The sequence below is a fragment of the Mauremys reevesii genome, linkage group 9 (assembly GCF_016161935.1).
Source record: "Mauremys reevesii isolate NIE-2019 linkage group 9, ASM1616193v1, whole genome shotgun sequence".
Classification (NCBI taxonomy): Eukaryota; Metazoa; Chordata; order Testudines; family Geoemydidae; genus Mauremys; species Mauremys reevesii.
The window spans coordinates 98088272-98101686 of record NC_052631.1 but is presented as its reverse complement, the minus strand read 5'-3'; the positions used below and the strand labels follow the sequence as shown (position 1 = coordinate 98101686).

General features: G+C 37.8%; 1 protein-coding gene across 1 annotated transcript in view; it reads left to right on the top strand.

The window, feature by feature from the left end:
• LOC120371788 (transmembrane 9 superfamily member 2-like) overlaps window positions 1-11166 on the top strand; it is a 37930-nt gene extending 26764 nt beyond the window's left edge. The window contains exons 16-17 of the mRNA XM_039488031.1: window positions 82-253; window positions 10545-11166. Of these exons, the coding sequence (XP_039343965.1) occupies window positions 82-253; window positions 10545-10612 (240 nt within the window). The 3' untranslated portion in view covers window positions 10613-11166. The remainder of the gene's footprint in view (window positions 1-81; window positions 254-10544) is intronic.
• Window positions 11167-13415: the final 2249 nt, after the last annotated feature.

Here is a 13415-nt window from a genome sequence, read left to right as displayed (position 1 = left end):
AATGCTTTGCTTTGAAATAAAAGTGCAGTTTTAGTTTTGTACTTGGATTTTTTCCTGAGATGGCTTATTATTTCTTTTCAGGATTATCATTGGTGGTGGAGATCGTTCTTAACAAGCAGCTTTACAGCCGTTTATCTTTTTATCTATGCGGTTCATTACTTCTTCTCTAAACTCCAAATAACGGGAACAGCTAGTACCATTTTATACTTTGGGTATACTATGATCATGGTTTTGATATTTTTCCTTTTTACAGGTAAGTGCAGCATTATCGGTGTAATTCAGTGCAATGGTGTCAGGACTTCTGGGTTGCTGTTTTCTGATCATTATAGCCAGAGTCAAGTTAACACTTGTTTGGAAGAAACCAGCTATTTTTATATTAAATATGGTTTGAGTCTGCTGCTACCATTATTCACTCACCCAACAATATGCACACTAGGGACATAACAGTACAGATAACGTATTGTTCCTGACCTGAAGATCTATAATCTAATTTGCAGTGATTCTTTTCTAACTTAAGTTTCCTTGATTATTGCATTGTAGTAACAGGGACCTAAAAACATTATAGATTTACATTTTCAAAATGCCCTTGATAGAAAAGCTTTTATATTGGAAATTCCTTAGGAAGTCACAAAATGAAAGGAATGCTATATATATAGTGTGTGTGTGTGTAAATGAAAGGTAAGAAACAGAGACTAAAAATGAGAATGGCCTTTGCTAGAAGGATGAATGTGGGACTGGAAGATTTAATCCTGACACGCTGACACTAACTGTTGCAAGTCACTCAACATCTTGATGTGTGTTCACAGTGTGTAAAGTGGGGCTAACACGTACCTAATTAATCCTTACAACAGATAATATTTGTAGAGGTTTTGAAAACGTAAAGTGGTCTGAATTCTAAATATAACTATTACTAAATGTAAAGGTTTTAAACTGCAAATATTACACGCAGTGTATAAGGGCTAGACATTTTTATTTTCAACTTCTTTAACTTGATAATGAATGCAAGATGTCCAAATATTCACATGGTGGTAGTGAACTGGTATTATGTGATAGAAACCGAATACCTAGAGCCGTCAGATACTTGAAATGCCAGATGGTAAAGCAGAGGTGATGTTGTATAACTTGCATATGCAAAGAAGAAAAGAGGGGTTAGGAATCTGTTGAACAAAACTTGCCCAACCCCCTTTCCCCTCTTCTCCCCCCCCCCCCCCAAAAAAAAAGTTTGGGGAGGAGTTGCACATCTTGGGAGTTCTGAACCTATTGAAATGAGGCAAACGGGGTACTGAAGCACATTGTTAAACACAGTGTGGGGACACTTCCAGTGTTGTGCTGTTGAGATGCAGGCAGGACCTCACCTACTGTGGTCTACTACAGTGGTTCTCAAACATTTGTACTGGTGACTGCTTTCACATAGCAAGCCTCTGATGTGATTCCCCTCTTATAAATTAAAAACACGGTGTTAATATATAAAAACATTATAAATGCTGGAGGCAAAGCAGGGTTTGGGATGGAGGCTGACAGCTCGTGACCCTCCCCCATGTAGCCTGGTGAGCCCCTGAGGGGTCCTGACCCCCAGTTTGAGAACCCCTGGTCTATTAGAATGTACTTTTCTCATATCTTCTGATGTAATTAAACTTGGAGTTTAATGTGACTAGACGTTAGCTTTCTCATAGAGGATGAAGAATGTGTGAATTTTATTGATCGCATCATCAGCTCTTTTCCCCAGCCCCAGAAGAGGCCAGGGGTTGTGAGGTCCAGGTTCAGCAGAAAGATCTTCAGTGCTGCAGTGAGTCAGCAAGCACTTGGCTAATCCAAGAAATCACCTCCACTGAAGTTCAGTGGGTGCATGCTATGGAGACTTCTAGGTGGTTATTCGCATCTGGCTTCCTCCATTTGTTCAAGAGAAGGGTCTAAATCTGGCCTCTTGTGACTGTGGCTGTAACTTTTAGAACTTAGAAAGGCAGGATGGCTCAGTGGTTGGGGTGCAAGTCAGGGACTTCAGAGACATGGGTTCTATTCTCTGCTGTGCCACAGACTTCCTTTGTAACCTTGGGCAATTTACTAAGGGCTGGTCTACGCTAAGTTGACCTAAATCTTGGGAGCAAAGTGATAGGACTTTTATAGGACTTTCTTAGATCCCCATCTCTTCTTGGAAGATCCTCATTTACATTCAGAACAATTAAAAACGTATTTTGGATGCACTCAGGGTTGCTTACACCACCAACCTCAGTCGCTTCTCTGTTGCTGCCCTGCACCATCTTCTCTACCGTCGCTAGACTTTGCTGAGATTAAGTTCATCGGAGCCTGTTCCAATTTGTTGCTTGCCATACACTAGTTGTGGAGAGAAGTGGATTTGGTGCCTGGCTACTTAGTGGGATAACTTCAAATCCTGTTGGAGAGAAGGAACTTTTGCTTGCTAAATTTGGATCTGCTGCTGCACTTGGATCTATGATTAAGACCTCTAATTTTATTCTGTGGAAACCTGAAGAAAAGTGGTAAAAAGGCAAATGTCTATGAATGAAGAATGAGATGCCAGGTAGAATTTGCCACCATTTTAAAAAGAGGAGTATTTAGGGTAATAAAACTTCACACACCATAGACTTCCAAACAGAGAGCCATACTTTGAAATGTGGCCTCTGAAATTACTCATGCGAACTGGGCATCTGCTACAGAATTTTCCTAATATTCATAAGCAAGTGGTGCCAAGTGTAATTTTGGGGTCTGACCTGAAAATTTGGCCCAGAAAGCTTCATACCAAAGAGGAAAGGCTCTTGTGCAAACAAACAGGTTCAAAAACAAGGTGCAATGCTCTTCATGCTCAGGCTCACATCTTTCTAATAATCTTTCATTATCATGGTGCTGCAAGATGTAAAGTTCACACAGTCCTACCTTACATGTGGCAATTACTTTGAATCTCAAAGCAAAAGTGGTAGAATTATAGAGAAAATGCCTTGTGTATATAGAGGGTTATTTTAAACTGTGACTACTGATGTTAATTTGTAGTATCCTGTTACTGACAAGCTACAAGACACTGACAGATAACTCATTGCTACCTCTAAAAGACATCTACCTGCTTATAGAAAACCACTGCAAATATTTATATTCACTGAACATAGATCTAGAATTATAGAAATTTAGGAGTGGAAGGGAGCTTGATAGATCATTTAGTCCAGTCTTTTGCACTGAGGCAGGACTAGGTATATATGGCCAAATTGCGCACAACTGTCTCTAGGCAGTTTTTCTCCTGTATTTTCCTGGGCAATGTAAAAGTTGGTGGGTTTTTTTTCTTACTATTTAAGCCCTGCAACTGGTTGAATGACCATCTGAGGTAACAAAACAGCACTGTGCATGCTAGAATTAGCAAGGAGTATTAGTGCATGTGTTTCTGAGCAAAGGGAGCAAATAACCTGGGTAAGTTATGTTTAATGAAGTTAGCTGCCATGTATTTGCTATGGTTTTTTCCTTCTCATTATTTACACCCTGCTGAAGTCGGTCTCTCCTCCTGTTTTCATGGCAGTGGATTGTATCTTTTTTGTGGTTTTGTGTCTCTTAAAAGTGAAAACTGAGAAGGATTTAATTCTTCTAATTTTAAATTATTAGAAAGCAAACGTGGAATGTGGCATGTTGCCAGTTAAACCCTGCTTAAATCCTGGCAAAACAGAGAAGCTCCAGATGTCTGCTGTAATTTACAAAAAAAGAAATCTATAGTTAAAAATGTTTTAATTATTTTTAAACTAAAGCAATATGTTAATGTGTCTGGGTTTTAGCATAGGTTAGCTGCTACTCTGCCAATTTCAATTTCAACTTACAAGATGTAAATTGGTAGAATTAAAAATATCCTTTTCACATATAAAATGATAATTGAAATTGTCATGGCAGCAGCTGAAATGGTATTAAGAGCTTCAGATGTGTTGATCCTGGAGTCCTTAATGGGAAGGCCAATGAGGCTTGAAAAACTACAGTGTCTAATTCTGTTATTTTCATGTGTTAACTTTTATAGAACCACATTAATAGTAGTATTGCTTTCTATAACCATTTCATGACAAAAGTCACTATGGAATCACATTACTTTAGGTAGTGACTGTTTTTCCAAATTCTATACTTTGTAAGTTAAAAATGGCTTGTATATTTAAATTTGTGAGCAATTTTGAGTTTGAGTTCTTGATAAACTAAAAATCTGTTTTTGAATTTTATCCTCTCTAATAATTTAACAATCTGTGCTTTGGGTGGATAGCAAACTACTGTACCTAGACAATCACACCAAGGTTAGAGGAGTTTTGTTTGGTTTATCATGACTTTTCCTCAGTAGCACCCACTTATTTAAGTTTAATTTACAAAGGGCCCAATCCTGTCAACACTTCTGAATGTGAGTAGATGTACTTATGTGCATAACTATTCCAGTTACGTTAGCAGTAGGGTTTTTTCTATATTTTTTTAAACATTTCTCTATCACAGTACTTGAAATCCAGTATAAAAGTCATCATTAACAGCTCATGCATGGCAACATGGTTGCGGCCTCCACAAAAGAGACTATAGTGAAGAGCCAAGTAGGAGCTGAATGCTGAAGCTGAGCAAATACTTGTGAATATTTAAAACAATGACTGTCACCAATATAATCAAGCTGGCCAAAGCTAACAATTATTGTGTACATCCAAACGGATGCTATTTTAACGTACAAATTGCAGTAAAATAAATAAATATGTAGTAAGTATATTTGAATGGTGATAGTTATGATTACATGGATTTTATGCTTGGGGACAAAAAATGGTTGAGTTTAGTCAAAGCATGTTGCTTTATAGTGACCTCTATTTTTGAACATCACTTTCACTTGTGAGTTAATGCCATGTTCAAAATTGAGTTTTGATCTTCTGGGTAGATTGTGTTTAGAATCTGAGATTCTGAAGCACCCACCACTGTGCAGTGATTGAAACCAGTATGATACAAAGAGCTTTTAAGGTACATAAGAAGTATCAGCCAAGTGCAGAGTGCTCTTCTATTTGCTTTCTTACATTCTGTTCGTGCTCTGAATGTTTTTTTCTTCATTAAACAATAAAGCTAGAAGAGCTGAGCAGAACAGGGCAGTCTGCTTTGAAGTGTTTTGGCATTACTTGGTGCAGTAATTGTGTTTTTAATATTGAAGTGAAATTTAAAAATAAATAGTTTACTAATAAATCTGTTAGCCAGTTAAAAGAATACCATTAGCTAACATTCTGTATACACAGAAAGAAAACTGTTGCTAAGTGCTATTATGCATTACTGAGTAGAGAATTCAACAATATAGAAAGCTGAGGACAAAAGATAGGAAGAGCTGAATTGTCAGCTGTTTTCAGATGTATTGGTCATATTTTGCCTCTTGGGGTAGGAAAGTTACTTCAGACACTCAGTAGCATCTTGACTATCAGTTTCATGAATTTTAAATAACTTCCATAAAAAAAAAACACCCAAGCTTACATTTACACTTCTGGAGAATCAGAGAGAAGGTACATAATGGTTTGCAGTGAGCTGATACTTTCATTTCTATGGATGAGCTCTAAGGGCTTATCTACGAAAGTTAGAATATTAAAGTAATTGTGAAAGACATCCCTTTGAAGATAGCTCTACCAAAAAAAAAAAAAAAGTAATTCCTTAAATGCATGTCTGCCCTAATCCATATTCATATTTTTGTAAATTTGCAGGCTGATTGGGATTACTTAAACTAAAATAAAAAGTAATAAGGTGCACTCGTAACACTTGATTCTAGAACAAATCAAGGCCTTTTAGGGATATCAGAGGAGTTTATGTTGCGGTTGAGATCTTTCACAATAGTATGGGGCAAAGAGAAGTGTATATCAAAGCTCTTTACCCCTATTAAAAAAGTAGATTGTGGAATAAAAGTGTAGTGCTAACAAATTCTTCAGGAACAAAGTGTTATCTTTTCTGTCTGAATCAGTAATTTTTACTGTTAACATCCACAGTGAGTAGAACTTGCTTACAGTGAAAAGAGTGTGTGGGTTTTCCTGTTCTGTGTTCCATCTGATATTTCACTTGAGATTGAAAGCCTTCTTGCACTTTGATAACTTAATAGCCAGTCACATGAATTTGTAACTTGAATCAGTAGAATCTTTCAGAAAATTCTGATTTGCTTTTGACCATGCTTTGTGAAAGAAACTGAAGTAGCTTTGAATGGTAACAGATTAGACCACTTATAAACAAATAACCTTGTTGTTGTTTTTTGGTAAACATAGATGTGTTTTTGAATTGGGCATCATGTTGTAAACTTACTAAAATTGATACCAGGCATGTATACTAAATTAGAAATCTAATAGTGTGTCCCCTCTGCAGGATAGGGTGTCCTGTTTAACAAGCTGGTTCAGATATTTACTCGAATGATATTTTAAATAAAGCAACAAAGGATAGCAATTTTTCAGTTGAGAGAAACTCATATCAGCTGTGTGCTTGTATTTCAAGACTGGCTTTCATGAGAGAGGTGCTCAGAGGAAAGAGAATCTGAAAATGCCAGTGCTGACTTGTCTGACCGGCATCAGTGTCTCACCAGTGTGCCATGCTAGCTGATAACATTTCAAACAATGGCAGTCGGGCACCTAACTCCTTTGGGAGCCTCTGAAAATCCCAACGTTCTTGTCCATCATATTGAAGTAAATGATATAGCTAAAGCTGCAGCCTTTAAAATAGCCTTTAAAATAACTGTTTCCTTCACTTGTATTCACCTCAGCCAGGTGTTACTTGGTTTGTATTTTAATCTTAACTGGTTGTTCAGTGCCAATATCATAGAATTGCTTACGTGGGACACCATCCTAATCTAACGTTTTATACCCATTTATCACTTTTGTATGTTACTACACCAGGTGCTGGACAGGGAAGAATTGGACCCACTCTGCTCAGTCAGTCATTCATACACCGCAACTTAGTGGCCTTCACAATACAGAGTTGAAGTGAAATACGTTAGTTTTATTTAAAAAGTTTGCAAAGGCAATAGAAAATAAATGACTTTACAAACAGAATAGAAAAGTCAAGTGACAGCCTTTCAGATAGCAATAAAGTTGTGCACCAGGTTGGGGAAGAAATGCTCCCTTCCCCAGAAGTGGTCTTGTTGTTGGAACCTGGAAGAAGTGGGCAGCTTTTATGAGAGGATTTTAAGTGAGTTGTAGGAACTCTGCAAACATGGGGGTTACTCGTGAACAATTTAATCCAACTGTCAAGTAATGTTGGCTTTGTGTAATATTAAATTAACTGTGTAATATCAAACTACCGAAAACAAGCAATCTGCTGAACTCAGCCACGGGAGCTGTTAGTCTGTAAGATAAATGTTTAACCTATAGGTTAAAAAAACCCTTGGGAATATTTAGATTGCTTCACTGAAGTTTTCAACTGATTCGTTATAATTCACTCATCATATAAATTTGTAATTAAGGATGCTTAAAGGTAAATTTTTGAAATTTATATGGACCATGGTAGTTCCTCTCAAACTATTTTGATCTTTGAGTTTTGAAGTAGACTTTATAGCTATCAACTAGGGGCTATTTATGATTCAAATAATGGTATCCATAGACTTAAATCCCCTTTGAAGTCTCTTGTCAATACAACCATCCACATTCTAAATCCTTAAGAAATTTTTGTTTGGATGGAGGAATTACAGTGCATGCTGGGGTTTATAATGGAAACGGTGACTGAACTCTAACTACAGATGTGCCATTATAATATTGCTAGGGGAGATTTTGTGTACTGGTGATGAAAGTAATTATATAGGCTACTGGACAAAATCCAAATTAGGAGTCTAGCAGTTTTCTAAGAGCTACATCTGTGTGCCTCTTGCAGTTTAGGGTGACAGGTGGTATTTGACATTTGCCTCCACATTTTATGCATTTACTAGTACACATCTTACATTTAGCTGCTAATATCTACTATCTAAATTGGCAAAATCTCCAAGAAAAAGAATATTTTCTCTGATTTGTTGAGCAGATTTTGGGGAGGGAAGTTGGCAAGTGATTCTATTGATGTACTTGAGAAACCTGATCATAAATTAAATAATTCTTGTTCACTGGGAATGGCTTTGGTAATTTTGTATTTTGAATGAAGTCATCCTTTGAGGGGAAAGTGGTGCATAGGGGGGAAGGTCCAGAGTAACATGGGTCAGTGGATGGGTGTGTTTATATAGAGTATATTTCTCTAGTAAGCTTGTACATACTTGCAATTGTGTGTTCATAGAACTGTGCAATGGGAAAATCTTATTCTTGTGCTAAAACTTTAGTGCTGTAAAATATTGAATTTCTGTTGCAGGAAAGTGGATTGATTTTTAATATACCTAATCTGTTAAACATGCAAGAAAAACATAGCTGCTTTAAGAGACAGACAGACAGACTCAAAGCAGGCATGTTATAAACATAACAAGAAGGCGGGATACAGAGAAACAAACACTAAAAGGAAGAAGCTATGAGCTAGGGAAGGAGAGGTTGTAACCATGCAGATACGGGAGTATTGGACACAATGGGAAGGAGTGAGAGAATCAATTGTAAACTAGAAAGACTTAGTGATGTCAAGCCCACAGAAGAATTAAATTTCTTTTGTGGTTGGTGTATGATTTCCTATCAAGCATGGTAAATCTGCCGTACCCCACTGTTTCAGAGTATAAGTGGAGATTTGGAGGAAAAGGGTAATCTACAGCACCTAATAGTAGTCTGTCAAAAAGCCCTTTACTAGAAATATATGTGGCAAAATGAACTATCATAAGAACTAGCAGGTATATAAGAGGAAGCAACTGAAGAAAGGCTCCTCATTTATCACTTGTGAAAGTCTGGTCAGCAAGTGGTTTAGGTGGATAGAAATACAGAAAAGCTAATTCAATAAATATGTGAAAGGTAAAATAGTCTAATAAAGAACCTGAGATTCCCTTTCTGGGGTTGTGCCTGTGATGGTGAATAAATAAGGTTATAGCGCTGATATTGAACATGATCTGTTTTTTCCATAATTATGTTTATAAAAAGCCTCAGAGGAAGTGGACTGGGTATGTCTCCTAAGGGTGCAGTGAATCTTTATAGGACTGTTGCAGTAAAACACAGCACATCACCATCTTTTTTTAAAACTTGTTCAGCTAACACTGATTTTTCCTACCATGCGGAGGGAATTAATTGTGGCATCTAGTTTTATATCTGTGCTTCAGTTAAACAATGTGCAAAGCTATTTCCTGGAGGGGTTTTGAGGTTCAATATTGAATCTCCTTGAATGCAAGATTGTTAGAAGGGCAACATATTTATTTCATAAAGTTTGCCTTTGAAATTGGTGCAGAATTTTGAGAGAAGCATATTTACCCTCAACTTTCAATTGAGTTACTGAGGAGGCTATTTGGGACACATTGCACATGTCCCCAGTAATTGAAAAGGAAGCATAGTCTTCCCTCCTTCTTTCCAGTCACCCCATCACAGCGATAGTGGGTGAGGCAGCCACAGCTTTGCTCTTTACACTAAAAACAGAAAATACTCTGGCCCTGGGCCAGTCTCTTCCTCTGCCCTATGTTGTTCTCAACCTTCTTGCCATGCAATGGTTACTCCTGCCTTAAGTCTTCAGTAACTTCTGCAGGATACTCAACCCTTGCAGAAGAGACCACTCTGATCATCTGGTCTGACCTCCTGAATAACACAGGCCAGAGAATTTTCCCCAAAACAATTCTTAGAGCACATTTTTTATGAAAACATTCCATCCTGATTTAAAAATTGCCAACTTGCTCACTGTAGCCCTTCATAAATTGTTCCAGTGGCTAATTACCTTCACTTGGAAATTCACACCATAGGTCCAGTCATCATTTGTGTAGCTTGACGGGGAGGTGGACAGCTCACTCGTGTGAACTCCCCTTCCACAGAAGGGTGGATTTTGAAAATTTAGTTGGACTACCATTTTCAGTGGTAGGTTGGTCCACACTCCAGCTGGAATGTTTGTTTGTACCATGGTTGTGTCTACATGCCCCAATCAAGATCAGCCCTAGTACAATGGAGTCACATACATACACATAGTAAGGCAGTTTCTGTCCTTGAGAGAGAGTCTAAATAAAGGGAAAATAGAGTTGAAGTGACTTATCTGGGATCACATAATCAGTGGCAGAGCCAGGAATAGAATCCAGGTCTCTTGACTCCCAGTCAGTGGGAAGTTCACTAGATCACATGGCCTTGCAGTAGTGTATGACCTAAAGAGAGAGCTGGACATGGCCTTTGCATATGTATACGTTGTTAATGTTGCATACAGTTGAGGAAATTAACTGCTAGTTGATTTAGAGTATTTATATGGCTGCTAATGACAGATTTGTGTAACCATGTTCTATTGGTTACAGGCACATCATGCAACAAAGTCCTAAAAGTCTTTATTAGCTTTGAAATTGATAATTTAGTAGCCCCAGGTTGTGCATTGTTAAAATTAAAAAGTGCACTTTTATTTCTAGATAGGTAACTGGAGGATAATGGGATATTCTGTCCTGCTTGGAATTGTCTGTTACTAGACTTGCTCCAGAAGCATGTATGGAAGGTAAACTAACTATTTTAACACTCTTCTTGTTTTAGGGACGATTGGATTTTTTGCCTGCTTCTGGTTTGTTAGTAAGATTTACAGTGTTGTGAAAGTGGACTGAAGAATTTCAAAGTGTCTTTGGAACATATCTCCCTTGCTGTGATATATTTTTACCATGTAATGAGAAACCTACTGCATAATTATTTTTAAATGTAAAAGTTGAACCTCAGCCTGTATGGCAAAAAATACAGGTTTTATGGATGGAAATAGCAGCATTGGAAAACATTTACACCAGTCATATTGTTCCTGAAAATGTTAATCCATTCTAATCGTTTTTAAAAAAATACCGTATACAAAGTTTGATTTAAAACAAATGAATGATGCAATGAAACCAGTTTATTTTTTTTAAATAGTGCATTATATAGTTTTCCAGCTGAAGTTTCTTGTCATTTTTGTTACTTTTCTTTTTACTCTGACCATCAAAGCATAGGACTGTCCAGTAAATACTATGTAAAAATGTGAAACTTTTTTAACTTAAAACTGATTGTACATAGTATTGTGCACCTTCTTTACAGCTTGTTTATCATCGTACAAAGGAACATGCATTTAGTGTAATGTAGAATTTTGTTAAGGATATCAACACTGTTTTTCTTCAAATAAAACTGCACAACTCTGGCTGACTTGTCCATTTTCTTGTCAAGTATGTCACCACTCTTAAGCACAAGTTTCATTCATTTACTTTGTCAAATGGGCTGCCAAAGGGATAATTCCCAAAGGCATAAACCCTTAGTTCTGGGCTGTACTGCTAGTTACGGAGTGTTCGAATGTAGGGAACAATAGCAAGTGGAGCCTAACTGCTGCTTTGGATTATAGAATGAGAGGCATTCCCTCTCCTAACCAGATCCACTCCAGGGCTTTATAGGGGATTACCAACTCCTCTGATTGTATCTGGAAGTGAACAGGAAATCATTGCAGAGACAAGCTCTGTTACGTTCATGCTGGTCACACTTGAAGAACAAGGGGATGTTCAGTGAAATTAAAGGAAATCTTTTTTTCACACAATGTATGATCAAACTGGAACTCGTTGTGAGAGGAAGCTGTTGAGGCCAAGAATTTAACAAGATTCAAAATGTCATAATCAGTTTAAGGCCAGAAGGGATCACCAGATCATCCAGTGTGACCTCCCATATAGTGTGATTGGATTTTTACATGGTTATCAAGAATATCCAGCGTTGTTACCATTAACACCACATTTTGGAAGGGGTATTAAACATTGTGATTCAAGGCTTAAGCAGACATCTAACTATTAGTGATCAGGATCAGACTGATGTATGAGGCAGATTATCCCTCATGTGCCTACTGCAGCGTCTCGTGCTCTGAAACATCTGGGAGGCAGGGTACTTAACTAGATGAAAATTGGATTTGATTCAGTATGGCAATTCCTATGTTCCACTACTTCCATTTTATCTAGGTCGGAATCGCATCCAGCTTGCTTTCATACAGATACCCCATTGCTTGTTGGCCATTAGGAGTGTAATGGGACTATGATCTTCTCCCCCCCCTCCCCCCGCGCAAAAAAAAAAGTAGCGCTGAGGATCACAGGCATGCTGATGACATTGCAGTCCAAGACGTCTTTTTCCCCTTGTGGATTCATGTGTCAATAGTGAACAAGGGTGACTGATGGATCTCACATGTGAAGGTGTTCGGAGTTCTATCAGGCATGCCAAGCAGTTGTCCATGGTTAGGTTGAAACCTCTCAAAGAAACAAGTCCATTGAAGGCCCATTCTCTTCATTCCTGCCAGATTCCATAGGTGAATGACCAACAATGTCTTGTGGCCAATGGTACTGAAAGACCTAATGAAATCAGGTATGATTAAGTCTGATGGAATCCTTAAAAGGGTTACTCTGGACTTTAATACTTTTTATAACTATTCTAATATTTAATAAACTAGTTTTCTATTTATAAACTTAATGGTATCATGGTCTTGTCTGAGGAGTTTCCTTAAAAGAAAATAACTCTACAACTTCTAAAAGTTTTTTTCATTTTTAAAAAGTTTGAGAACGGCATGAATTAAACTATTTCCGGAGACTTGCGGAGAAGCTGGCAAATGTGTGTGGGTGCAAATATTAGTTTTAAAATAAAATCAACCATTGGTCAAGCAGAGCAGAGTTGTGTCTGAGTATGTTAGGCAGCATGAGCATGGGATAGTAAATTCAGTACAGAAAGCCCGTCTTCCAGCCAGGTAAGGATAAGCTGGGGGTGCACACAACTTTGTCAGGAGCTCCTCTTTGGCTGATATTCTGCCCTGTAGTAATCCTGTTCCTGCAGAAGTCCAAAGGTCTTCAGTTTTAGCTCAGATGATTCTCTCTTCCTGCAGAGTTTATAATTTTTACAGGTCCAGAGAGGACCATGGGTGTAACATTCTCACAGAGTTTATAAGCAGCTCTGGCTCCATAATACCATTGTACAGTTCCCACCAAATTTGTTTTTCAAAACGATGCTGGAATGGCCCCTAATCAGAAACTTGCAGAATATGGAGACAAGTAGAATAAATTACTTTATTGCCATATTTTGGGGGGAAAGGGAGAATTAAACAACTTTGTAATAAGTTTTTTTTTCCTCCATGACAATCCACCCATTCTCTATACCCAGTTAAGACTCATAATGGGAACACTACAAATAAGCAGTACACTACTCTAAGTACTTGATCAAGGGAAACTTGCTATAAAAATACTGTTGCTTTGCTAGGCAGTTAACACATCTTTTTGTGCACTTCATGTGTGATCTTGCTTGCGATGTGGCCTCTTAAGAGACAAGGGGTCTGATTTTTTTTTAGTGTTGCTGAGCACTTGGAGCTCCCAATGCCTCCAACTAGGGATCTGAAATCAGGCCCTGTGTACATTCAGAAACACTAGCCAGTGG